Genomic DNA, 25,665 nt, shown 5'->3' on the forward strand with positions numbered 1-25,665 from the left:
TACACAAAATTCCCTTTTATAAGGGGTTTGAACACAGATGTGTGTCCAGAGTGTGGGCAAACAACTAGCCTATAATGGTAAAAATACACCCACTCCTTTTTTTATATAATCCCCATGAATCATGACCAGATTCTCCAAACAAGCATTTCCAGATTTCCCCTATACTCTTACGCAAAGGGAAGCCCCACGCATGACTGGTGACAATCTGCCATTTTTAGCATAGGCTACTGCCCTGAGTGAGCCGCTGCAGTCCGCCATTTCTGTTTCCTCGCTGTAGCAACTGGAGATATACAATGTCTGTACCAAAAAACATTACAAATGTTTTATTATTGGATGTACCCAACAAACGTAAGTTTAGAGCATGGGCGAGGCTAGCCCCTAAAACTTGGAGTAATAAATGTTGTTATTCTACATTTTTTGTTCGTCTTTGACAAGGTTATAATGTCCAAAACATACTCCGTAGTTTGTGGTTTCAAATGTATGTGTTAAGGATGAAAATGAAAACATCCCCGGCCCCGCTTAGCAAATGGTGTCATCCTCTTCTCTTCTACTTCTTCTCTGTACGTGCACCGCTCAGCACGACCGTCATCCAGCGTGAAACACCATAGACTGTAAACACACGCAGAGTGAAAGCAGCTTTTGACGCATTCAGGTCGACCCGAGCTCGAATCTGCCTTTTGCCGAACTCTCTCTTCTCCCTTTTCCCAACACATATGTAAAATGTATAGCCTATACCATAAAGGTCTCTAGCGTTATATTTTGCCAACGAACTAAAATCAAACCGTGATATGGCTTTGTGCCTTTACAAAACAGCACAAGACTGTAATTAAGTAGCCTATATAGCCATTCTGTTTGTGCTGCGTGATTTAAAGAAAAGTGCGCACTTTGCTCACGCGATCAGCATGGTGATTTGGTGTTTTCTCCAAAATAAAAGCTCAAGGGTTTATTTCTTGAAAGTGAAGAAATTAGGACAAAATTAGCCGATTGTAATTTTCCTATACAATAGTGTAAGTAAATTATACTTTTGAAATATTCATTTTCATTTATACAGTACATTTATTGGCTATATGGATTTTACGTAATAGGAATAATTATATAAATCATTATTACATTATTATAATAATTGTTTGGCATCCTAAAACACCAGTGACAATGTAATGTAGACTGAGACTCTATATCATAACTAAAAAGATGTTTGAGCCCTCTACAAGACATTGTGCCCAGGGGCCTCTGAATTCTTAATCCGGCCCTGATTGGGTGCTCAGCACCCCTAAAGCTCTGACCCTAGAATCGCCCCTGGTTTAGAGTCTCCATAGACTCCTGCATCGGAGCCACACAGGACACCATGGCTGAATTTAATTTATGATGAAATGTGCCGAAGACGAACGTTAAAGTGTTATACAGTATATTTCGCAAATCATTTTACGCTGGACTGCTTCACAAACGGGGGTCAGTTCAATGGTGGTATAGCACAAAAGTTGTTTTTGAAAGATTTAGATTTAGATAAACATGACGGTACTTGCTAGTTGATGAGTTGAATCAACTAAGAACTACCCTACGTAAATGTATCCATTAACCATTCATGATTGCATGCTGCATGATTAATTGCAATTAATGAAAAGGGGGCAGGGAGCAGCAGCTCATTTGCATTTAAAAGGACACACACAAAAACGGTGTGTTTTTGTTCACACCCAAATAGGTGCAAATTTAAACAAAAATAATTGATCTGCAGGGTATTTTGAGCTGAAAATACACAGGCCCATTCTGGGGGCACAAGAGACATTACATCTTGTGTAAAGGGATCCCCTTTAAAAACCAACACCCCCTAGTGCCATGCTAAGTTCTGTGTGAAGACTGCGAGCAGCGTGACAGAATTTAATCATGATGACAATATTCCCACGCGTGGACGATTTCGGCGGGAACATTACTCGCAAACTTCCCATACAGTAGACGAAAAACAGCACGCGACAAAAGCTGTAAAGTTAGGCCTATGTCCAAATTCACAGTAGGCCTTACTTACTGATAAAAGAGTAGGCAAAAAAAGTACCTGAATGACCTACTTCCAGCGAGATTCTGATGTGCATATGATATTATATAGAACTTTTTTATTTAGCAGCCCTTAAGTACTAATACTCAAATTCAAAAATAAGTAACTTACCTACTCAAGAGAGTATCGGCCTAACGTTATAGGATTTCGGACGCAGCCCATGTCTGACGAAAAACACGCTACAACACGGTCTTTGTAGGCTTAGTATTTTTAGTTAAAAAAATGAAATTGTGTCTGTGCTGTATCAAACGATTATGCTCATAAGCTTCATTTTGATTAAGTCATTCATGTATACGTTATCGTTCAGAAGAGACAGAGCTAAGAAAGGCAGAATAAAATAGTAATTGGAGGAAAACAGCCCGTGTGCTGTGTGTTTGAAGCCTACATGGTTGATGAGATCTCATTTCTGAATGTCCGAGTGGCTCACTTCATATTTCACACTCCCTAGTCCCGCCTGAATGGGAACAATGCAAGCTCGATGTCTTGGATCAGGCATGACAGTCTTCAGTTAACCGGGAAAGCACTAGTGGAAATACTGGTAATACTCCAGACTTTAACAAACCTGTAAAGCAACTCTGCCCCCCACTGGTCACTAGAGTGCCATAAGTATTTTACGTCTCACACAAAAGTTAACATGACTACAAAAATATGAGTTTTTTTTGTTTTATAAGCTTTGTCAAATCTTATCTGAATGAAATTAAAAACATCAAATAACAGCAGAAAAGCATATAGTAAAAATAAAATAAAAAGGAGCATTTTACAAATAAAAAAATAACTCTGAGGCAACAACACCCATATACTTGGGGAAAACTGTTTGCATCTTTAAGAAACAGTTTACAAAATTACTATCTCTGTTTCAAATGACCAATACAACTCTTTGTACAGTGGTTTAGAAGTAGCCTAACTAATTCAACTCAAATAAAAACGTCACATACAGAAAATTCAGGCTTCCATTTCAATCAAAATAATGACAATACATTTCAAATGGGATGTTATATCTCTCAAGCTAAGTGACAGCACTACAAAGGGCATTATAATTGATAATGGACATATTTTTAAAGGGACAGTTCACCCAAAAATGAAAGTTGTTGTCATTTACTTACCCTCATGTTGTTCCAAACATATGACTATCTCTAGACCTTCTTCTATCACAAAATTAGATTAGATAGCTAGAATCACAAGTCGCCATTCACTTTCATTACTTTTTTCCTCCATGCAACAGAAATAAAATGGTAGGCTACTTGCTTCTCATCTCCTTGTGAGTTCCACTTTTGAAAGAAATACAGGTTTGGAACAACACGAAAGTGAATAAATAACAGAATATTCATTTTTAAGTTTAGGTTTTGTTAGTATCTGTCAAAAATCTTTGGTGGTGTGATTTCCTGTGATAAATGGCAAGTGACCTGATAATGAACAAAACATGTGCTTACTGGTTAAACACCTTTTCTGCATACACATATCTAACATTAGACAATTGTTTATTGTTTTACGAAAAAATTTTTTAAGTGTAGTTAATGTTTTGTGTAAAAATGAAACATGAATACAGTCTAATATCAAGTATGAAAGTATATACTGTAGAGTCATTGGTGTGTGTGCAGTAAAAACCAGAATGACAATTAAATAACAAAATGTCCCATTCATTTAAGAGGAATAAATAAGGAAAGTCTGAGTCTCATTTACACCTGCTGATGGTTGGATGAGAGAAAGAGGCCCCTCAAATTACAATTTGTATTGTGCTGTACTTCTGCACAGTTGATACTGAAATGCAAAACCATCCTTCAGCATTTTACGATGTACTTCTAGCTTGTCCTGTCCATTTGTTATCCAGTTTGTAATAAAGATGTTTGGTGTGTCTTAAAAAAAGTGCATCACTTTGTGCTGTAACATTTATGACAAAACACAACCACGCAGGACAAAACAACAAACAAACAAATACATTCAACTCACTTAATAAAATACTTGTTTAAAGTCCATTAACACTTGTCTTTGCCAAAATAAATTACGTTCATAAGTTCACATTCATTCGCTGGTTGTGTTGTTTGTTCACATCTAGTAAAGGCTCACTTTTGGCTAAGAGATTTTCTCAGGAGTTCAAGATCCTTCCGTGTGGGAGGGGTTTTTTGTGGTGGACAAGAGTATTCCTTAAGGGACAGGGCAATGAACCTTTCCAGTAATCCCAGCACCTTGGTGCTTTGGCAGGCCAACAGAGTAGACCATGGCTGTGGTGAAGGTCCTCCTTGACCGAGGAACCCAAAGAAAGCAATGGCGTCTGTAAAGAGAAGTCATGGGAATCAGCAAACCCAGAGTAAACCTCAACCAGGAAAAACGGATCTTGACAGTTATTTTTTTACGTGTTGTAGAAATACCTTACCTTTCTTCTGAAGATCTGGCGTTTTAGCAGATCCCAATGAGACCAGATATTGTGCAATACCAGAAATGTCAGAAGGCTGACCTCTTGTGGCAAGAAGAACTATCGACCTACACAGAATCAAAATGATTTAGTCTAAACAGTGAAATATGGAAATGCTCACCTTAAAAAAAAGAAAAGGTTCATAATAACAGAGGGCCCAAAATAGAGACCATACACTACTGTTCAAAGGTTTGGGGTTGGTAAGATGCACCACTCTTATGCTCACCAAGACTGAACAAAAATAAAGCCGCACCATTTATTTGATCAATAAAGCAGTAAAAACAGTAATATTGTGAAATATTAATGCAAATTAAAAGAACTGTTTTTTGTATTTGAATCCTTTTTAAAATGTAATTTATTCCTGTGATGGCAAAGCTGAATTTTCATTACAGTCTTCACTGATGTCACATGATCCTTCAAAAATCATTCTAATATGTGCTTTGGTAATGAAGAAACATTTGCTATTATTAATGTTGAAAACCGTTGTGCAAAAGAACAGCAGTAATTAAAAATAGACATCATTTGAAAAAAAATGTCTAAAAGATCTAAAAGATTTATTACTTTTAAATTACTGCTGTTCTGTTGCACAACTATTTTCAACGTTAATAATAGCAAATGTTTCTTCATTTATATATATATATATATATATAAAAATGAAAAAAGAAATATATTTATATATATATATATATTTATATATACACACACACACACATATATATATATATATATATACACACACACACACACACACACACACACACACACACACATAAAATGTATATATAAAATAGACATCTTTAAAAAAAAATTATATACATATATACAGTATATGCGCCTTAACTGTAATTTTATATCAATTTAAATGTCTTTGCTGAATCCAAAAGTATTAATTTCTTTCTTCCTGCACAAATCCTTCCACTCATCACTAGCTCATTCAATAAACAACCTCTTCCTCCTCTGCCAACTTCTCCTAAACTCCAGACGTGCAGTTTTAAACCCCAAACAGCAACATTCACCCCTCACCTCTTCATAATTCCAGTTTTAAAATACTGTTCCATTTTAGTGTCCAGCTTCGAAAATGATAAGCTCTTTGTGACTTTTCCAGAGCATGCATCCACAGTTACTAGAAGGAACCCAGACTGGTTGAGGTCAAACCTCTCTGCATTTACCTATAAGACAAGAAAAAGAGGAAACAGGTCCTCAAAACAGTTTTACATGTAAACAACCTTCATTCTTAATTTATCCACAAAAGAATATGCAAGTTAAATGAAGGAAACAAATTCTAATATTCTATAATACCCCCCAATATACTGTATAAAATTACTAGAAATATGTACCTTGGATATTATACAATTTGCATACATACAAAAATTGTGGGGAAAGACATACTAAACAATGTTTTATTAAAAATGTAAATGTGCAGAAAGTTTTCTGTGATGGTAGGTTTACGGGTAGGGGGATAGAATACAGTATACCGTTTGTACGGTATAAAAACAAATACGCCTATGGAGAGTCCCCGTAAACCACATATACAACTACAAGTATGTGTGCATGTGTGAGTGTGTGCATAAAATCTTTACATATATTCTCATATACATAAACTAAAATAGATTGTCATGGAAGCAAAACTAACTAAAGTAAACTAAAAAGGGCCATAATCAATTATAAAGGTTTTAAATTTCATAACTTTCTTTCATTAAAATATGGTACCAGTGATAACACTAGACATTTGTTTTTACTAATTTAAAGTGATTATAACTTTAAATTTAAATGATATTAGTTAAACTATATCAGCCTTAAAATACTAAAACTGCAATAAAAATAAAAACTATACATAAAAAAAATCAAAGCTGTGCATAATTCTTACATTTTACTTATTAAACTGGTGAACATGCACAATTTCCCCAAGATTATAAGAATCATGCTTTGAATGGTCACACTTACAGTGATATAAGCTTGGGTGTCATTATCCTGCTCTTCTTTTACACTGAGGGATTTGATCTGGGTTTGGAGGTAGCTGTTCCATGGCTCACTTGAGAAGGCAAACTACAGAGAGGAAAATAAAAGTCACTCAGTGTTGACAGTTTAATGACTCATTGTTAAAATTACCCAGAAACAAAGGTAAGGCTCTTGGTCAGGATGGCAGATGGACAGTCAGTTCAAAGCCTGCCACACACAAACAGAGCTACACAAATGAGGTTGTCCGTTCATATGGAGCTTGGACCGTACTAACCTGTGAGGCCCCACAGGCTCTGCAGGGCACTGTGTTCGGCTTTGGCATAGGCACTATGCTGCTGGCAGGCTTGCTGTATTTGGGGTAGGCACTGGCGGTGCAGTTGCAGGCCTGAGTCTTTTGGTTGGCACGTATGGTGGCGATGATCTTCACCCTCTCACAGCCTGCGGTGGAGCAGTAGCTATGACCGTCTCGTCTGTGCCGAGCTCGCGCATACAGCCATAACAAACTGGAGGTTAAACACAGGTTTAATGTGTCAGACTGATCAGACAAAATTTGACAATATAATTTCTGTCTCAGCCACTGGCGTGAATCTGGGTTGGAATTATCCGTTTGTCCAACCAATGGCAGAAAGAGGAATCATTCCGAAAAGGTTACTACCCTTCACATGTTTGGTGGTCAGTTAGACTTTGAATGATTGAAAGAAATGACTACTTTCATTCTGCAAAACCACATTAAATGGATCAAAAGTGACAGTACAGGCATAATGTTTCAATTTAAAATAATAGTCCAGTCCAGTCATTTTAAGCCAAAATGGGGGTAAACTTAGAACAAATTGCAACAGAAGCAAACTCAACTGATTTTGTATCCTCAATGTGTCCTGAATAAGGAAAAAAAAAAAGCCCAGAAGAATCCCATTAGAGGAAAGTTTCAGGAAAAGAGCCAAATATAGCCCATTCATACGCCTATTCATTCTTTTTCTGACGTGAATAGGGTAAAAATGTTAACCTTTAGATATCACCATGAAAATTACTGAGTTGATTACTTACATCAAGACAAACAAAAAATGTATTACAAGTTTTTTTAAATTGTTTGTTAACAGGCAAACGGTGCATAATCTAATTACGTATGTGCTAATTTGCATAAATAACACAACATATCTAAACATCGGGTATAGCCAGGAGAAAATGTCTTGTAGAATATTGTTGACATCTTACAGTAAAAGACAATAGAGGCAAACAAATGTCACTATAAGGGTGTCACGATTTGGTCTTGTCTCGGTCACGTTTTGGTTTGTTCATGTCATGTTACATTTCTGTCATGTGATTCCCTGTTTGTCATGTGATCCTGCAAAGTGTCTTGTCATTGTTCACAGGTGTCTCTTGTCATTAGTCTGTGTATTTAAGCCCTCATGTTTACCATGTATCCTTGTCAAGTTTTGTTTCAATTTAATATCTGTAGGTAAGCGTCATGGCATGGTTTTTGTTTTATGCTTTTGTTTCATGCTTCATGCCACGCCATGTTTTGTTTAATTGATAAATAAACTGCACTTGGGTTGTCTATACAACTTGCCTTCAGTGGATCTTTACAAAGGGGCAGAGATTCAGTCATTCATTTAAGGTCCACTCAACTGTCAATCAACTGTCACTAAGCTGTCACCCAGGTAAAAAAGATTTGCTTTTGTTGCTCCTATATGGATTAATTTGATCGTTTGATCCAGACACTTTTTATTTTACCTACCTTTTGTCTACTGCATTCTCCTTACCCTTGTCTCCTGTTCTTCCCTCAGACTCATCCCCCAGAAACAGTCCCACGGACCCAGCCCCAAACCCCATCTCTGCAATAATAATTAATAAAGGCTGGTTTCTAAAGTACTTCTTCCTGCCTCTATGTATTAATGTTCATGGGTAGCCTAAATGGGTTCCATTCAGACCTTAAAATTAAGTATTTTACTGTTATATGTAAAGACATTTTCACCTCGTTATACCCGATGTTTAGATCTATTTATGCAAATTAGCACATACGTAATTAGATTATGCACCGTTTGTCCATGTTAACAAACAATTTAAAAAAACCTTGTAATATATTTTTTATTTGTCTTGATCCAAGTAATCAACTCAGTAATTTTCATGGTAATATCTAAAGGTTAACATTTTTACCCTATTCACGTCAGAAAAAGAATGAATAGGCGTATGAATGGGCTATATTTGGCTCTTTTCCTGAAACTTTCCCCTAATGGGATTCTTCTGGGCTTTTTTTTCCCCCTTATTCAGGACATATTGATGAGGATACAAAATCAGTTGAGTTTGCTTCTGTTGCAATTTGTTCAACCTTTTTTCATAAAATGACTGGACTATAATCACTGTTCTTTTCTTTGCAGGAATAAACTACAGTGAAAACAGCATATAAAATATATTGAAAAGAGATTTTAAATTGTAATAATATAATTCTTTCAAAAACATGTAAAAAAATCTTACTGACCAGAACAGTTGTTTATATCGCTACCACATCCATAACCATTACATGATACTGAGATTTTTATTAAAGTTGGATTTATGTTCGCATGCTAATTTCCCTTATTTTACATTTAAATTACCTTTGTCGTCATCTAATAATAAACACTGTTAAATCTGTAACACTTTACAATAAGGTTCATTAGTTAACTACATTAGATTAGCATGAACTAATAATAAACTAAACTTATAAAGCATTTATTAATCTTTGTTAATTTCAAAATTTACTAATACTTTATTAAAATCTTGTAAACATTAGTTAATGCACTGTGAACTAACATGAACAAACAATGAACAGCTGTATTTTTATAAACTTTATTTTATTAACAAAGATAAACAAATACTACAATAAATTATTGCTCATTGTTAGTTCATGTTAGTTAATACATTAATTTTAACTAATGAACCTTATTGTAAAGTCTTACTGTTAAATCTTTAGCAGAAAATGTATCCATTTTTCATACTGTACATTATATTATTATTCACTTGACACTTAAAACAACAGATTTCAGTTTTTACTGTCCAACAGACTTTTGTGAAATCAATATGTTGATAAAGGCTTGTCAGTATTTCAAATATACTTATTCCTACCCAGCAGATTTGTCGAAAAAGTACTTCCTCTCCAGCTGTTGTTTCTCTAGGTCTGAAATGGAAGACACAGGGCCATAGTCCTCTATGCCATCAAAGCCATTGTTCTGCTTGTTGTAGATGTCTGATGTGATCTGGAATACTGTTTCACTGGGGTAGCAGAGGCCAAGTAGAGCCCAATCCCCCCTACAAGAGAAATAGTCACCAAAAAAAACATCAGATTGTCTCTAGTATGAGAAACATGTATGTTACTTAAGTATATTACTTACTAAATCTAATGGTTATAGTTTATTGCAGGGATGGGCAACTGGAGGGCCACTGTCCAGCAAAGTTTATCTCCAACCCTACTATACAGAACAAACGCACCTGAACAAGGTAATCGTTGTCTTCAGGATTACTAGAAATCTACAGGCAGGTGTTTTTTATCAAGCTAAACTCTGCAGGACAGTGACCCTCCAGGACTGAAGTTGCCCATCCCTTCATTAGCCGTGCCTAATGTTTTGTTTTAGATATGGGGGATCACAATCCTCCTTTTTTCCTTACTGGTCAAAATTAATAAGTGACAGGACAGTTTCTCTGGGTGCAGGTCCATTCCAGTGCACTGTGTAGCTCTTGCCCATCATCAGTACAGGCTGATACTGTTGGGTTGGTGCTGTCTGGCTTCTGACACCTCTGAGAACCATGGGTTTATCAGGGTACTCATCTCTACTGATGGACAGGCTTAGATTAGACGCACCCTGTGTCTGTATGTACACCTATATAGAACATAAGTAACATTGTTTAGGAAGCAAACGACAGTTAAGATTTTACAGTTAAGTTGGGGTCAGTAAATTTAGTTTTTTTTAAAAGAAATTAATACTTTTATTCAGCAAGGATGTATTAAATTGATCAAAAGTGAATCTAAAAAATCACGGTTTCCACAAAAATATTAAGCAGCACAACGGTTTTCAATATTGATAATAAGAAATGTTATTTGAGCAGCAAATCAGCATCGAATGATTTTTGAAGGATAATGTGACACTGAAGACTGGGGTAATGATGCTGGAAGTTCAGCTTTGCCAATATAACAGCTTTTACTTTATATATGATCCAATAAATGCACCCTTGGTGAGCACATAAGACTTCTTTCAAAAGCATTAAAAAATATATCTTACTGACCCAAAACTTTGGAATGGTCGTGTACTTGCATATGAACATGACATGAAATTGTAAAAGAAGAGTGAGAAATCTATTCCTTTACCTGAGAGTACTTCCCACTACACACAACCCCATTCCAATGAGGAACATCCACACATTGAGGGTGGCGGATCAGGAAATTGTCGGCCCTTGCCACATATGTATCTGAGTAATTGCTGATCGAGCCATCCAGGTCATGAAAGATGGAATTTTTATCGCCATCCAGATCATTCTGCTCAAACCACTCGCCCGGTCGACCAAAAAATGCTCTAAGATTCACCTAGATCATTCAAAGAGGACAACTGGTCACGAGAAATGTAAACGGAAAGATTCCAAAACCTAAAAATGTCCTGAAATTGTGATTTGGTACTGAGAAAAAAACATCCGAACAGACCTAGAATCAATGTGGTACCATTCACACACATCAAGTGAGGCAAAACATGACCACAGTTAGACCTTTCCAAGGGCTCTTTTTAACATATGCTAAATACCAGCTGCCAGACCAGGATTTTAATTCATTACTCAGCACCAGGGGAGATGGTGACCAATCAGGAGAGAACAACCAGATGTGTAGTCTCTCCCTGAGAAATAAGCAATAAATACAAGCATTAGTAGCACTTAAGATAAATAACCGCTATTACGGACTAGACAAACCAGGTGGGTTATCTGGGAGAAAAGAAAAGTCTTTATGACCTTGAGTAATGCAATTTAGTCCAGGTTGCCCAAGGGTATCCCAGACTGTAATTAGTCTAAGTCATCTCTGACGACCCAATAAAAAAATCATAGTTGAAAATGTCAAAAAACTGCAAAAAATAATTATATGATTAATATAATATTATGACTAAAATAAAAAAATTAACTATAAAACACTGAAAAAAAGACTAAATTGAAGTCATAGATTGAAAACTAAAAAAAAAAAAGACAAACTGTTAATACAAGATACATAAATAAAAAACAAAATTCTAAAATAAAAATTTCAAAACTATAATAAACGAATAATATACTCAAATAAAATCAAAATGCAAAATCAAAAATGTACAAAAAATAATGTGCACAATTTTTATTCTGTAGTATTGACTACTTTTTTTCACAGAAGCAATTAAACAAAGCAACTTATATCCCTGTGTGTTAGGTGGTTCAGCAGTCACAGTGTAACAGAATAGAAGGATAGCAGTATAGGAGGGCGTCTGAACAGTTTCCAAGGCTAAATGTGTATATGCACTCACACTAGGGTGGAAGGCGAGAGAGGACAGGTTATTTCTGGGTGTCAGCTGCCAGATGTTTTTCAGGCTGAATCCCACAGCCATGGTAAAGCGCTCTGTAGTGGGACTGAAGGCTCGAAACGTGCTGTCCAAGATCCTCACTGGACCATCATTTATCTGAAAACCTCTGATCGGAAACGTCCTGACAAGAACAGAGCAAAAGCCAAACAATATTCAGATTGTACAAAGAATTTATTTTCCCGCTAAACCAGACTGAAAGTTTGTTAACACTATTCTCTATTTTCCCTTAATTTCTTCTCTCACATACTTGTTTCTTGGTAGAGTCCTCATCTTTCCGTCTACTCCACCAATTCCCCAGTATTTATTTTGCCTTCCATTGGTGCCACGATTTCTGCTCTCGCCAACAAACAGGGACTGGGAGACCTCCTGACTGGAGCCTTCATCTTTAGGGTAGCTGCCATCACTGCAGTGAGGAGGAAGAGGAGGAGGAGGGGAGTGAAACACTTTAGTTGTTTCATTAATTGCTTGCCTTAGGAGGGTTATGTAGAACACTAGTGCAGGCAAGTTCACACCCTTGCACATATTTGCCAATCAGATTGTAACCGTTTCAGCAAAATAAAGAGGTTTCCTTAAATTAATATCCCTGCAGCCAGAGACACAGACAGCAAGAACATGCCTGCACATACACTCACATAAAAAAAATGGCTGTCAATTTAGCATGTTTAATATCATTCTTCTTATTATTATTTTTCAAAATAGTGGGATAAACTTAATGCAATTGATCACGTCTTTTGAACAACTTGTAAATTTTGTAATCAGGGATTTCCTACAATTGGAGCGATCTAAGACATTGTGCCGCCTTCATTTTTTTTATGAGAAGGCTTTGCGTTCTTTTCATTTGAGGACTTTTATCAAGAATTATCAATATATGTGATTAACAATAGATGTGAATAATGAGATGACTGGCAGCTCTAATAAACCGTAAAATGACACAGTACCTTGCAAATGACAGTCCAACACCATTGTCAGCAAATCTATCAGAAAAACAAAACAATAATCAGAAGATTGCAATTTTCTTTTTTATGCAATGAGCTTCTCAAAAGGTTTTAAGCTTAGCAGGTCTACAATTAAGATGTGTTGTCCCCTACCCTGAGTTTTGTATGATGATGTCACCTCCACGAATCCAGGCCCCCAGATCATTGTTTTTAAAGGAGATGAGTGTGTCAATGAGTGCGGCCACACGTGGCTTGCTTGGATCAGAGTTCTCATGAGGCCTGAACCTGAGAAAGCAATGTCAAACAATGAGAAATTCAATCTTTCCTTCATAAGAAAATGTGAGTGCTTCTATCCCATGCAAATGTTTTAATACTAGTGTGGTGCTATGCAGTTTTCTGTGTGACTGCTAGGTGTTTGCTACTGTAATATGAAATACAGTATATATATATATATATATATATATATATATATATATATATATATTAGTATTTATTATACTGCTTTTAATGTATGCTGATTTATATTGAAGTCTATTTTCTAGATTGCATATTAGAGATCTCATTGTGAACTACTGATCAAATTTTTTGTAAATCAAAATGTCATAACTGGATCTTCCAAAAATAAGTCTTCTCTCTGGTGATGTATGCAGGACTTCTCCAATCATGTAGTGCACTTAAACCCCACCCCTCCAAGTTCACTTTCATCTGCCTCCATTTTTGAGCAACACCCACATCTCAAAATCCAATCAACAACTGAGTCCTCACCCTACATTTGTTTTATTTTACGCTAATCCATTTCACTCAATGTACGTCATAAAATGATATGTCACTATTTCAATTGTATCGCTACTAAAAAAAAAAAATATATATATATATATATATATATATATATATATATATATATATATATATATATATTTGTGTAAATGTTATATGAATAAATAAATAATATGTAAATGTAGGTAAAAAGTAAATACAGGGTTCCCACACCTTGGTAAACTGCAAATTCAAGGACTTTTCAAGCACTTTCCATGTCCAATACCCTCAAATTCAAGGACTTAATGTGGGGACACATTTCACGTGAGAGCAAGGTTACATTGTGTTACCTTGTAAGATACATTGCTACAGTTTTGCGTGCGTCAACATCATGGCAACGCACAACAGAAAGTATCTCTGGCGGGAAACACTTAAGGTAACGCGTAAATGCGTTAAAAACTAACGTAAATCAAGCAAGCTAGTAAGCATAAGCCATGAAGTGTTGACGAGATAACACATTAGCAGACCGGAGGGAATAAAATGGAATATTTTACAGAAAACTTCTTGCACAAAATAAATTCAAGCACTTTCAAGGACCTGTATCTATGTCTGTTTATTTTCAAAATCTTTCCAGGGCCTTGAAATCTTTTTTTCATATTCACAAACTTTCAAGTATTTTAAGGACCCGTGGGAACCCTGTAAATAAAATGCCCAGAGACATTATGGTAATGAGAAATTTTGGAGAATTTGTTTATTTGAAAAGGATTTTGCTGTAAAATGTGAACTACGTTTTTGTGAGATTTACCCACAAATTTTAAAAAACAGCATGTTTAAAAAATACAATCACAGGAGTATAAATTAAAACGGGAGTAATTTACACCTACAGCATATACAAACCATGACACTATGACTGTATATTTATAGTGTGGTCACTGTGGTTTGTGGTCTAAAAAGAGAGAGCTCTGTTCGGCTCTACTGAGCTCTGACCATATTCTACTGCAGAAACTCTATCTGGGCAGATGTGTTTTCTTTATAAGCAGAATCAACAGACCCTGGACACAGAGAAATGTTCACCATATCCCCTCACCTAGCGCTGTTGTCCAGACAGAGATATTCACGTGGGTCTGCCGCAGTGGCGTTGGTGCTCTTGACTTTTCTATCAATAAAGAGGCCAGCCTGAAACAGGATGAAAGAAGCAATCACTCTTCACTTAGAAATTGTATGTTCTATATAAAGTAATATGCGAGTTGTGCAGTGAAAGTGAAGCCTGAATTTTCTCTGCACCTGGGCAGTCTCGACACTGAACACACAGCTCAAGCTAAATAAGCAGATAACAGAGACCTATTGTATAGGGAAATGTATGTGTGAGTACCCTGTCACACAAGCAGATTGTGCGGGACTTTGAACAATGAGGCGTTTCAGAGAAACAACGAAAATGCTTTGTGTACGTGCCATAAAAACCTGAACTCGTAATTGATTTCATCAGTTTTTCCTAGAGCCACATTTAATACAATGTTATAAATCCCAAATGATTTATGAACTGAACTGTTATAAGCCAGAGAGAGGAAATGCTCTTTTCACCACAGAGAGGTGGGCATTAAACGTAGATGGAGAAAAAGCAGTAGCATTGATTTAGCACTGTTTGATATTACCTGAAGATCGTGTACTAAAAGGACAGAGGAATGTTTTTATAAATCAAAACGTTTAAGTATTCTGACTGAGGCATTTTTATTATTTGAAGATTCGTTACTAGAGAATTTCGTGTTCTTAGGGGCGGAGTGGCAATCGGGAGAGTCGGGACTTGAGTGTTAGTGTCATAAGGCATTTGATTACCTTAAAGTTAGAATGAACACGGTTGTTAAAGAAGATGCCCAGAGGCGTGAGCTCAGCTTTCGTCTCTGGAATCAGTCCGTGAGAGTCACCTGTAGAGGAGTTGTGGAAAATGTACCAAATTCCTGCATCCTGAGAAAAAAAAAAAATTTATCAGAAACAGAGAATGAGGGGGAAATTTAGATACCAGGCACTTTTCATAAATATGGTAAAACTCCTCAACATCAATGTAGGTAAAACATCTCCTTCAACTTATAATTTGCCTTAAAAATCCCTATTTCGTACTAGTGGAAGGGCTGTGAATAATATTTAATATAGTCATCTGATATCAATCACAGGAACCAGACTGAGTCTCTATTAATCTGGCCTGCTGAGAGCACAGCTTCATAAGAAGCTTTTCCTTCATAAAAAAGGGTGGAGGGATCATCCTTTTTATATACAAAACCTCAAACAAACAAAGCAAAGCATAACAATACCCCCAGGCTGAACTGATTTATATTGGCAAAAACATCTTTAATAAAGGATTGGAATGAGGAGATGCTATCTGTGAATGAATTACATCCTTGATGTTCTCATCAATATCACAGAGATGTGGGCATCATTTCAAAGAGCACAAGTTCAATCAAAGAAGCTCACGAAATAGTCATTCAATGATGAAATACCATGAAAATGTTGTAATCAAACATTTACTCACTATTCATTTTTGTGAAAATTATTAATTTGGTCATATCAATGATTGTGCATACCTGTGATCCAGCTGCTGAGTTACTGATCAAATGATTATTGGGGTGTGCGATCCAAAATGTAGATACTGCCCTACAATACACACATAAAACAGGATCTTTTCAATGTGTGACCTTAAAATATATTGAAAATATGAAGCATGGATATATCTAGGTACTGTACATATTTCACTTTACGGTCAGTATTATTCATATGCAGGTAAATATAGCAGTATGCAGTATTTGAGTCCATTCAGTGTCTGGTTAAACTGAATTACTGTTGGTTAGGGTTAGAGTTAGTGAGTAAGACAGGTTTTTATGTTAGATAGAGTATACAAACTAAAATGCCATAACACAATTCTTAATTTTTTATCTTTATTTTAGATTAACTAAAAAACAAAGTAAAAATAGCCACAAATTAATTTTAGTGCAAGTTTTTATATTGCTTTTCATAAATATGGTAAAACTCCTCAACATCAATGTAGGTAAAACATCTCCTTCAACTTATAATTTGCCTTAAAAATCCCTATTTCGTACTAGTGGAAGGGCTGTGAATAATATTTAATATAGTCATCTGATATCAATCACAGGAACCAGACTGAGTCTCTATTAATCTGGCCTGCTGAGAGCACAGCTTCATAAGAAGCTTTTCCTTCATAAAAAAGGGTGGAGGGATCATCCTTTTTATATACAAAACCTCAAACAAACAAAGCAAAGCATAACAATACCCCCAGGCTGAACTGATTTATATTGGCAAAAACATCTTTAAAAATAAAAATTTAAAAATTGCACTATATACCCCCCCCCCCCCCCCCCCTCCCTCTCCCTCTCTCTCTCTTTCTTTGATCAAGAAGAACAACAACACTGAAACCTACGATCACTGAAGTCACAACGATCATTAGTTAACTTAGGGAGAAAACCCTTAATCCGATTCACCCGCTCATTTGCACAAAACAGTGCCTGGTGACTCAAGAACACAAACCATGAAATTGGTTTAAAGGTACAAGACTTGAAAAAATTATAATACAGAATTTAATTATAATACAGCCACATGAACCAGAATTATCCCGACAACGTTTTATCTGTACAGAGGTAAATGGAAGGGAAGGAGGCCTTCACCGGGGAGAGACTAGTTGACACTTCAGGACTGCGTTGTCATCAGCTAGCGCTCTGTAGTCTGTACATCAGGAGACTTTCAGATAAAATACTCACACATGCACAATTTTAAGCTGAGAGGCTTCAAGCAGTGTGAATATTGGCCTTAAGCAATATTAAATAAATATGTGTTTATAGTATCTTACTTGCACTCGGTTGCAGGAGATGGTAAATATCCTTTGTGCACCCTGTCCATAATGTCTATGCACATGGTATCATTGCGGTCAGTAGGTAGAATGGTCCCTGGTCTGGTCAACAAGCCTAAGTTATGGAAAAATATATTCCTTTGTTCAATCCCGTCCTCCAGGAAAAAACAATGTCCCAGCGTGTCATAGCCAACCGTGTCCCTAACCTATAATAAAAGGAAGACATCATGGTGAAACAAATCTCATAATTTGAATGTGGTCTCAGACTTTACTATATGAGCACACAAGCCCACTGTTCATCGCTCAGTATCTTTCTCTCTCACCAGCAGGCCGTTAGTGGCGTGTATAGCAACACATCGGGAGAAGGAATGATGGATGGACAGGGAGTTCACATAGGTGGGGTCACTGTAGCCCCCGCGCTGATCCACATCTCCACACCTATGAAAGTTCACAGGGTATCTGCCCTTCTGCTGCTGCTGACCCATGTGTTTCAGCTCCACCTGAGACAGGTGTACCGATGAGAAGTTCCCCAAAATCTAAACATACACAAAGAGGAGACCAAAAACACAAGACAAGACCACAAAGTGTTGGTGAACAAATAAAAAAAATGTTCTGCCTTTCAATTATGAGTGGTTCTAATTTTGTTTTCAAATAACAAATAGTAAAGAAAATCATTAAGTTCTTTTTAATAGCACAAATTTATATTAAAACTAATAAAAAATGGAATATAGTAATAAAACAAAATATAATAAAAGAGATCAAATATAGTAAAAAGGGTATTAATTGTACAGAATTCTGAATCAAAAATGATTTTAAAATTACAAAATAATATATTTTTCTCATTTTTCTCTACAACCACAGCACCGGACTTGCCAGAAACAGCAAAGACTGCTGCCTGATATATGGTTAGTAATCAAGTAATGGTTAGTAATCGTAAGTAATAAGGTAAACATTGACCCGTCACCTAGTCAACTAGTAAAAAATAAGTAGTCGTATAAGTGCTACTGTGTGTTGTTTATTCTTTTTCCAAAGACAACACACAAATTTTAAACTTTCAGTTCCTTCCATTCAAAAAAGAGCTATACTCAATTATCCGGCGCTAACCCCAACATACAACAACAACCTGTGATTTCTCCACATGACAGCACCAGACAGCTTAGTGTTAAATAAACACACAACCGCTCTCACACACATACACACAGACCCTCAAACAGACCTTGACGTGTCCCCCGAAGGTGTCGTAGCTGAAATACTGGCACCAGTTTTCTCCGTAGCAGGAGTTTTCCATTTCTCCATGAATGAGGATATTCCTTGAGAGCAGAGCCACCTCTGCACGCATGTCCACACCGTCCAGTATTTCTCCCACGTGGGTGAACTGAGGCTTTCCTGAAAAATTCCAACACATTAACACACACCGTAAAACTCACCCTTTAAAGCAACACCAAGGAACTTTTCCTCTGCGGTCGCCCTACAGGTTGGAAGCGGAATTGTCCAGTACCGCTGTCGTAAATAATTTAGCCTACCGCAGCCTACTGTCGCATGCGCACGCTCGCTGTTTATCCAGCACCGGCTTTGGAATCAACAATGGCCACAGACAAGGTAGAGTATGATGCATGATTTTATGAAAGAAATCACAAACGAAGAAAAACTATGTATGCCGTAAAGCAGTCGAATTTTGTAGTTCTTTTTGTGCTCCGGTTACTACCCGAAACCCGAAGTTACATAGTGCCAGTAAAAGCGATACAGACCACGTTAGGCTATGGCAGACGTGTCATTTAACCTACTGTAAGCCGATGTACCGTCACAAGGGTCTTGGAAATATATTATGAAGGTTGAAAAACTACATAGTGTTACTTTAACAGCACTGACTAATGATAAAGTTTGAAAATATGATTATTTAGAGAGATTTTTCTGAAATAATAAACTTACAACATCTAACAAATAACATTTCTCTATTTAAATATTTTTATTATTTAATTAGATTAATTATCTTAAAGAGTTAAATAAATACTAGATCCAGGAAGGAAAGCAACCTGTCCACACAATCGGACTGCCCTTTACGCACACCCGGAGTGCACACAGTATCCTTCCGGAAGAATAAGGGCTTGCAACAGCTTTGCCAACAGCACACAATGCACAAGGTGGCATTTAAACTACATTCTTTCACTAAAGGCCACAGATTGGAGATATTTTTAATTCTCCAAGAACTTTACACATGTGCTGGGAATAATGACCATATTGTAATACATAGACAATACATCAAATAAACTATTTGGACACTTAAATAACACTTAATAATGTATAAATGTTTTAGCATTATACAACAATATAAATTCAAATGGCGTTTATTTTAAAGATATGCACAATCAAAGTTTGGGGTCTTCTTTCTTTAAAGAAATGAACACTTTTATTCAGAAAATGGATCAAAGTTGACTGTAAGGCCAATTATAATGTTACAAAAGATTTCTATTTAAAATAAATGATTCTTTTTGAACTTTCTATTCATCAAAGAAGAATCCTCAAAAATGTATCATGGTTTCTGAAAAAATATTAAGCAGCACAACAGGTTTTAACAGATAATAACAATTGTTACTTGAGCTGAGCACCAAATCAGCTTAATTTCTGAAGGATCATGTGACACTGAAAACTGGAGTAATGGCTGCTGAAAATTCAGTTTTGCCATCACAAGAATTAATTACATTTTAAGAGATATATTAAAATAGAAAACAGTTATTTTAAAGTAACACCAGGTAACTTTTCAACCTTCATAATATATTTCCAAGTCTCTTGTGATGGTACATCGACTTACAATAGGTTGAATGACACGTCTGCCATAGCCTGACGGGGTCTGTAGCGTTTTTAATCGTACTTTTAAACTTCGGGTTTCGGGTAGTAACCGTCGAACAAAGAGAACTACAAAACTCGACTGCTTTACGGCATATACGTCACTTCCACCACCACCCCCACTTCCTTAAAATCGCAGGGCTGTCAAGTGTCACGCATTGAGCGTGACAGTCACTCATTTAGGTCTTTTGTCACGCTCTCCCGACACACATTGTATTTCTCACGCTGAAAAACTATTTTTAGTATATTTAATATGCCGCAGCGCCCAAAACTCTGGCCGCGCCGCTGACACTGTGGAACAGGCATGAATTCAAGCGCGTCTCCTCTGGTGTTGTTCGTCTGGTGTTGTTAGCCAATCAGAAAATAACACTTTTGTATCTGGGTAACATTTAACGCAACAACCAATGTCACCCCGTAGTCTGGGGTGTTTTTTTGTCTGCCTGACTATGTTACGGAAGCTATTTTATCCTCCGTTTATCTCAATGAATCAGGTAATGATTATTTGTCTTACCTCAAGTTATAATGCAAATCGATTTGTAAAATTTGCAGATTTATTTATGGTAGCTTGATATTATAATATTGACGATATATGGTTATTACTACCACTCAAACATTGCATTGAAGTATCATATATATTCAGTAAAACGGTAACCAATAGACTAGGCTACTATAATGACACTGGCTTGTAAACGTGATCATCGCGTTCATTTGTCGTTAGAAAAAAAATAAAACCCATGAAATTATATTCATATGACATGCTGAAATATATGACACTGTACCTGGGATGAAGACATTTCACACGCGACGCAAGCAGAACACCTGCATGTGACCTCCTCCTACAGTGTTCAGGGCTATCATGGTTGTCAACAAATGCACGATGACAGAGTTTACGACAGTAGTAGAGGACAATACTGTTTCCCAACTGTAGGGGGACCCCGAGAGCAAAAGTTACCTGCTGTTACTTTAATTTATAATGATAATATTTCACAATATACACATTTGTACAGTAATTTTAATTGAATAAATGCAGCCTTGGGGAGCATAAGAGACTTATTTCTCTCTTATTCGACATTCAGACATTTGTGTGACTTAAGTGTCCAAATTCCTATACTCACTAAAGGCCAGCTGGGACATTAGCATTGGAAAGCAATTAGTGAGAATGTTTCTGCGTTTTTAACAGGGTGGAGTACATGATGGTGGAATTTTCTATATAGCCATTACTGGCCTCTAGTCAGAAATGACAGTTTGTTTATGGGATTCTAGTAAACAGTCCTCACCCTTTTCCTGTCCTAAACTCAATTACACTATTATCATTTAAACTCGGCTGAAAGATTCAGATCAGAAACACTGTAAATTGTCACCACAAGAAACCGGAGGAAATACACAGCAAATAAACAGCGTGAACAAACCACTGCCTCACCTTGAATTCGAACCTGTTTGCTGTTACAGTGGGGACACGGGAGCAGGGTGAATTCCTCTGCCTGATGCATGGAATAATCTGTGCTGGCCACCACAATCCGATCGCCCGGTTTCCAGCTGCTAACATCATCTTGCAAGTTCAGAACCACTTTATCCACTGCATCCACTTGGAAGCCAGTTGTAGGGTAACCTTTATGGTTGAACAAAAACCAATGTAAGTTTTAAAAGGGTTTTCTTTTAATACATTACTGGTCGATGTTGTGGATTTGATTATGCGCTGTCCAAAACGTACCATTACTCCACTCACTGTAAGCAGTAACAGTGAAACCCACACCATCCACAGTGATGAAGTCTCGGCGAGCCAGCGCCTTGCCACCTGTATCATGGTTCTCGTGTTCTCGTACGTCTTCTGTGCAAGAACCATTCCCTCCTCCAATTACTGAGACCAAGGCCCATGCCTGCCTAAAAGAGAGATGGAGGATGGAGAGACAAAGCTAAAAAGAAAGCCAGTAACGGATAAAAACATGCAAGATAAAATATGCAACAGATTTGGAAAAATTGTATATTCATAAAATATAAATTGGCTAATAAACGATGAGTTGTTCGATAACAATAAAATATAAATGACAAATTAGTTTGAATGACTCCTCGATTTAGACTTTTCAATGCACTCCCATGTGGAAGTGATAATCGGTTACTGCACATAAATGGAATTTAACAGAATAGCAGCCAAAACTCTGGGGTGAAAAAGTCAAACACTGTCAAGGATGAATGAGAATGACTAATTGAATCCTTCCTTCTTATTATTTATCTTTGTCAGCCATTTAGTACAGTGAAAGGAGCAGTTGTCACTCAACCAAAGGTAACTGAATTTCTGTCATTAGTCTATGATGATAATATAAACCAAAAAAAATGGAATTGTGTTTTTATGAAGAAGAAAGTGTTTTCATGAAGAAGAAAGTCTTTGCTTTCTACAAAAAGAGTAGTCCCGATGGCGATGTGTGTTAAAGGGTTCTTAAAATTCTCAATTTCATTACTGTATGATTAAACTATTTACTCACACATTTACTAAAACTTCATTTACTCACCCTCATGTCATTCTCAAACTAAACACGTTTTTCTTCTTCGAAACACAAAAGATGGTATTTTGAGAAAATATGCTCAGTGTTGGGAATAGAATATTCTTCAAAATATCTTATGTTATGTCCCACAGAGGAAAAAAAATAGGGTGAGTAAACGATGACAGATTTTTCATTTTATTCATCATACAAAGCTGTTGTATTATTTAAGAAGACTTGGGTGCATGGGTCATTTGAACCACTTTTATCATGCTTTCTGTCATTTTTGGGAGCTTTACAACCCCTGGACATGGACAAGAACAGCGTGAACACATTCTACATTAAAGTTCTAAACAATCAAATAAAAAAAGAAATAAAAGAAAAAAAGAAACATGAGTGTCTTGACGTTTTTCACAATTAATTCATAATATTATTCCCCAATGTACAATAACCAATTCTACTTCCTTTCTCCCTATATGCCAACCTTCAGCTTTGCCAAGAATTGAACTAAAATGGGGGAGTTAATACCAAAAACAAAACTATTATGGCTCAACAGGGACTGGAGCTACTGGCTTCTGTTTCTGTAGTAGCATCAATACTTCCACTATGAAAAAATAGTATTCACTTCTTAACAGCAACTAGGTCAGAACTGCTATTTGTTTTACTGACGCATATGAGCACTAAAGGCCAAGCCTCAGACACAAAAGCCCCCAGAGGTTCGGAAAATAGTGTCTCACTGAACTTTCTCCCATTAAGGAATGTGGTTCACTGCAGTTTAGAGCAAGTTAGTAAAAATCTTTGTGGATAAACAGAGTGACAAACTACCCACACAGAGACCAATAAGGCCATCTTAGCTGCTGTGAGGTGTGAAGTCTGTGATGGCCAGTAAACCACACATGTATTATTGTTCTCTCTTTCATATTTTCATCTTTTAGCAGTCATCAGGGCAAGATTACCTCATTTCTCAGAATAACTATTATGTCTGACTAACACAGGAATCTTTCCTGTCTTTTTCCTTTTTGTTCCTGGCCATTCCCTACACTCAAAGGGGAGATTAATGTGTAATATCATTAAAGAGTTAATCGTTTTTCCTGCACTTTTAGCACCATCAACATGTGAAACAATTGTAATTCCATTTTCTCTGTGTAGCACTAAAACTTAGAAGTCTTAGTTTAACAATCATGGAACATTGTTGCAAAGTTTAAAAGCAGGCAACAGTCATTTTCATGATTCCACAATGTCAAAACCTGCATGAAATTTGAGTAAACAAACCATTTTCCACAATAGCCAACAAACTCTTTCTTCTTTCAGATAAATCAACCAACCAGGGATCATATCATTGACTCTGAAAGGACAAAGGTCTTTTTAGAAAAATAAAATGACAAATTATTTTTACTTAAAAAGGCCCATTTATACAGTGTGAGAAAGAAACTATAAACACGATATTATAGACAACATCTTGTTAAATTAAAAACTTGCAAAATTATTAAATCATTGCCTTTTATATTGTATTTGTTCCATGGCCAAAATAAATGATTGAAATGTCATCTCAAAAATATTTACTTTGTATTAGGTTGTTTTTTTTCTAACCACTATTAGAATTAATTTAGAACAACAACCCTTAAAATTATATTAGATTATTTTGTATAGAATTATATTTATTGTTTAATTTTTTCCCACTGACGCCCTTGCAACCCCTGGGGGTCCCCGTGTCCCTCAATTAGCACATGCTTTGTATCCAAATATAGTAACTAGTTAAGTTAAGTGCTTTCTTAACAACAGTCAAACTATAATAATCAACATTCTTTCATACCTCAACTTCTAGTAATTTACCTCGTAGTCTGTGAGAGACTGGCAGAGCTCATATAATAGATTTATCCCTAACCAACAATAGGCTTGTCAATTTATTTGTATCAAAGATATGTGTGGTGCTGCAATGCACCCCCTCTGGAGTGCCTATGGGGATTGGGGGGTTAGACTTGGACAGGCTGGTTTATGTTGCGCAAGTTTTCAGTTAGATTGTGCCAGATTGTTCTGTTTTTGCAAAGGGAGCTGCCAAGGTTGCAGTCACACCTACTATTAACCATCTCCTGCCCATTTCCCACACCAGTTTCACTGAAAATTACATAACTTCAATGGCAGAGTTTTCATGCCCAAGACCTTTGACCAAGCTAATGTTTCTTGCAATAGTAAGAGAATGCTACACACAAGTGCCTTTGCAGTGGATTGTAAAAATAGGTTTTCTGTCTGGAGGAATTTCTATATTTGACACTAAACTCTTTACAAAATACTTTCAGTTGCATAGTAAGAAAAACTATATCCCTCATTGGAAATTAAAACCTGTACTTTCCATCTGCAATGTAACCAAAAGAGGCACAGCATCTGCTCCTTCTGTCTTTGACCTCTTTAAAAAGCCTTCAATGAGATGACAGATACATGCGTCAGCTCTTTTTACACAAATCCTGGAAATATGGCTATTTAACCTTTCACCAGCTTTTCCTGCAGAATACTGCCATTTGAAACACTTCTTTAGATGCGTTTCTGTGTCACAACCAATCAGTTAGGTTAAGCCGAAGAGTGCTTAGGACTATTTGCTACTAACATTTGGCTTATATTAGACTGCTCATGTATATACTGGCAAAAGTCAACATGCCGACTACATAAATGAGAACTTTTATATTTGCTTTAAATTTCCTTTAATATTAATGTGTAGTGGCCCCATGAAGTATGTTGACACCAAAGTCACACTTAAAAATGTCTGAATGTCACTGCATAAGACAACATTAAACACAATCCGAAAATAACATTGAATATCAAACCGAGTGGCAT

The 25,665-nt window shown here is 36.4% G+C and overlaps 1 protein-coding gene across 2 annotated transcripts in view; it reads right to left on the reverse strand.

Annotated features, from left to right (window-relative positions):
* Nucleotides 1-2,696: 2,696 nt before the first annotated feature.
* Nucleotides 2,697-25,665, reverse strand: part of cemip2 (cell migration inducing hyaluronidase 2) — a 28,152-nt gene continuing 5,183 nt past the window's right edge. Inside the window, exons 5-24 of one of the 2 annotated variants that reach the window (XM_077241025.1) lie at nucleotides 22,071-22,240; nucleotides 21,780-21,968; nucleotides 18,732-18,901; nucleotides 17,839-18,051; nucleotides 17,516-17,721; nucleotides 16,239-16,308; nucleotides 15,496-15,624; nucleotides 14,750-14,838; nucleotides 13,060-13,191; nucleotides 12,910-12,945; nucleotides 12,219-12,374; nucleotides 11,915-12,092; nucleotides 10,753-10,968; nucleotides 10,056-10,267; nucleotides 9,516-9,698; nucleotides 6,691-6,919; nucleotides 6,402-6,503; nucleotides 5,481-5,626; nucleotides 4,419-4,525; nucleotides 2,697-4,316 (exon numbers count right to left, since the gene is read on the reverse strand). In XM_077241025.1, the coding sequence (XP_077097140.1) occupies nucleotides 4,108-4,316; nucleotides 4,419-4,525; nucleotides 5,481-5,626; nucleotides 6,402-6,503; nucleotides 6,691-6,919; nucleotides 9,516-9,698; nucleotides 10,056-10,267; nucleotides 10,753-10,968; nucleotides 11,915-12,092; nucleotides 12,219-12,374; nucleotides 12,910-12,945; nucleotides 13,060-13,191; nucleotides 14,750-14,838; nucleotides 15,496-15,624; nucleotides 16,239-16,308; nucleotides 17,516-17,721; nucleotides 17,839-18,051; nucleotides 18,732-18,901; nucleotides 21,780-21,968; nucleotides 22,071-22,240 (3,142 nt within the window). In that variant the 3' untranslated portion in view covers nucleotides 2,697-4,107. The remainder of the gene's footprint in view (nucleotides 4,317-4,418; nucleotides 4,526-5,480; nucleotides 5,627-6,401; nucleotides 6,504-6,690; nucleotides 6,920-9,515; nucleotides 9,699-10,055; nucleotides 10,268-10,752; nucleotides 10,969-11,914; nucleotides 12,093-12,218; nucleotides 12,375-12,909; nucleotides 12,946-13,059; nucleotides 13,192-14,749; nucleotides 14,839-15,495; nucleotides 15,625-16,238; nucleotides 16,309-17,515; nucleotides 17,722-17,838; nucleotides 18,052-18,731; nucleotides 18,902-21,779; nucleotides 21,969-22,070; nucleotides 22,241-25,665) is intronic. The other variant, XM_077241026.1, reaches the window with a different exon arrangement.

Source organism: Siphateles boraxobius, unplaced genomic scaffold (assembly GCF_051911475.1).
Source record: "Siphateles boraxobius isolate OS27281-9 unplaced genomic scaffold, OSU_SipBor_1 24, whole genome shotgun sequence".
Classification (NCBI taxonomy): domain Eukaryota; kingdom Metazoa; phylum Chordata; class Actinopteri; order Cypriniformes; family Leuciscidae; genus Siphateles; species Siphateles boraxobius.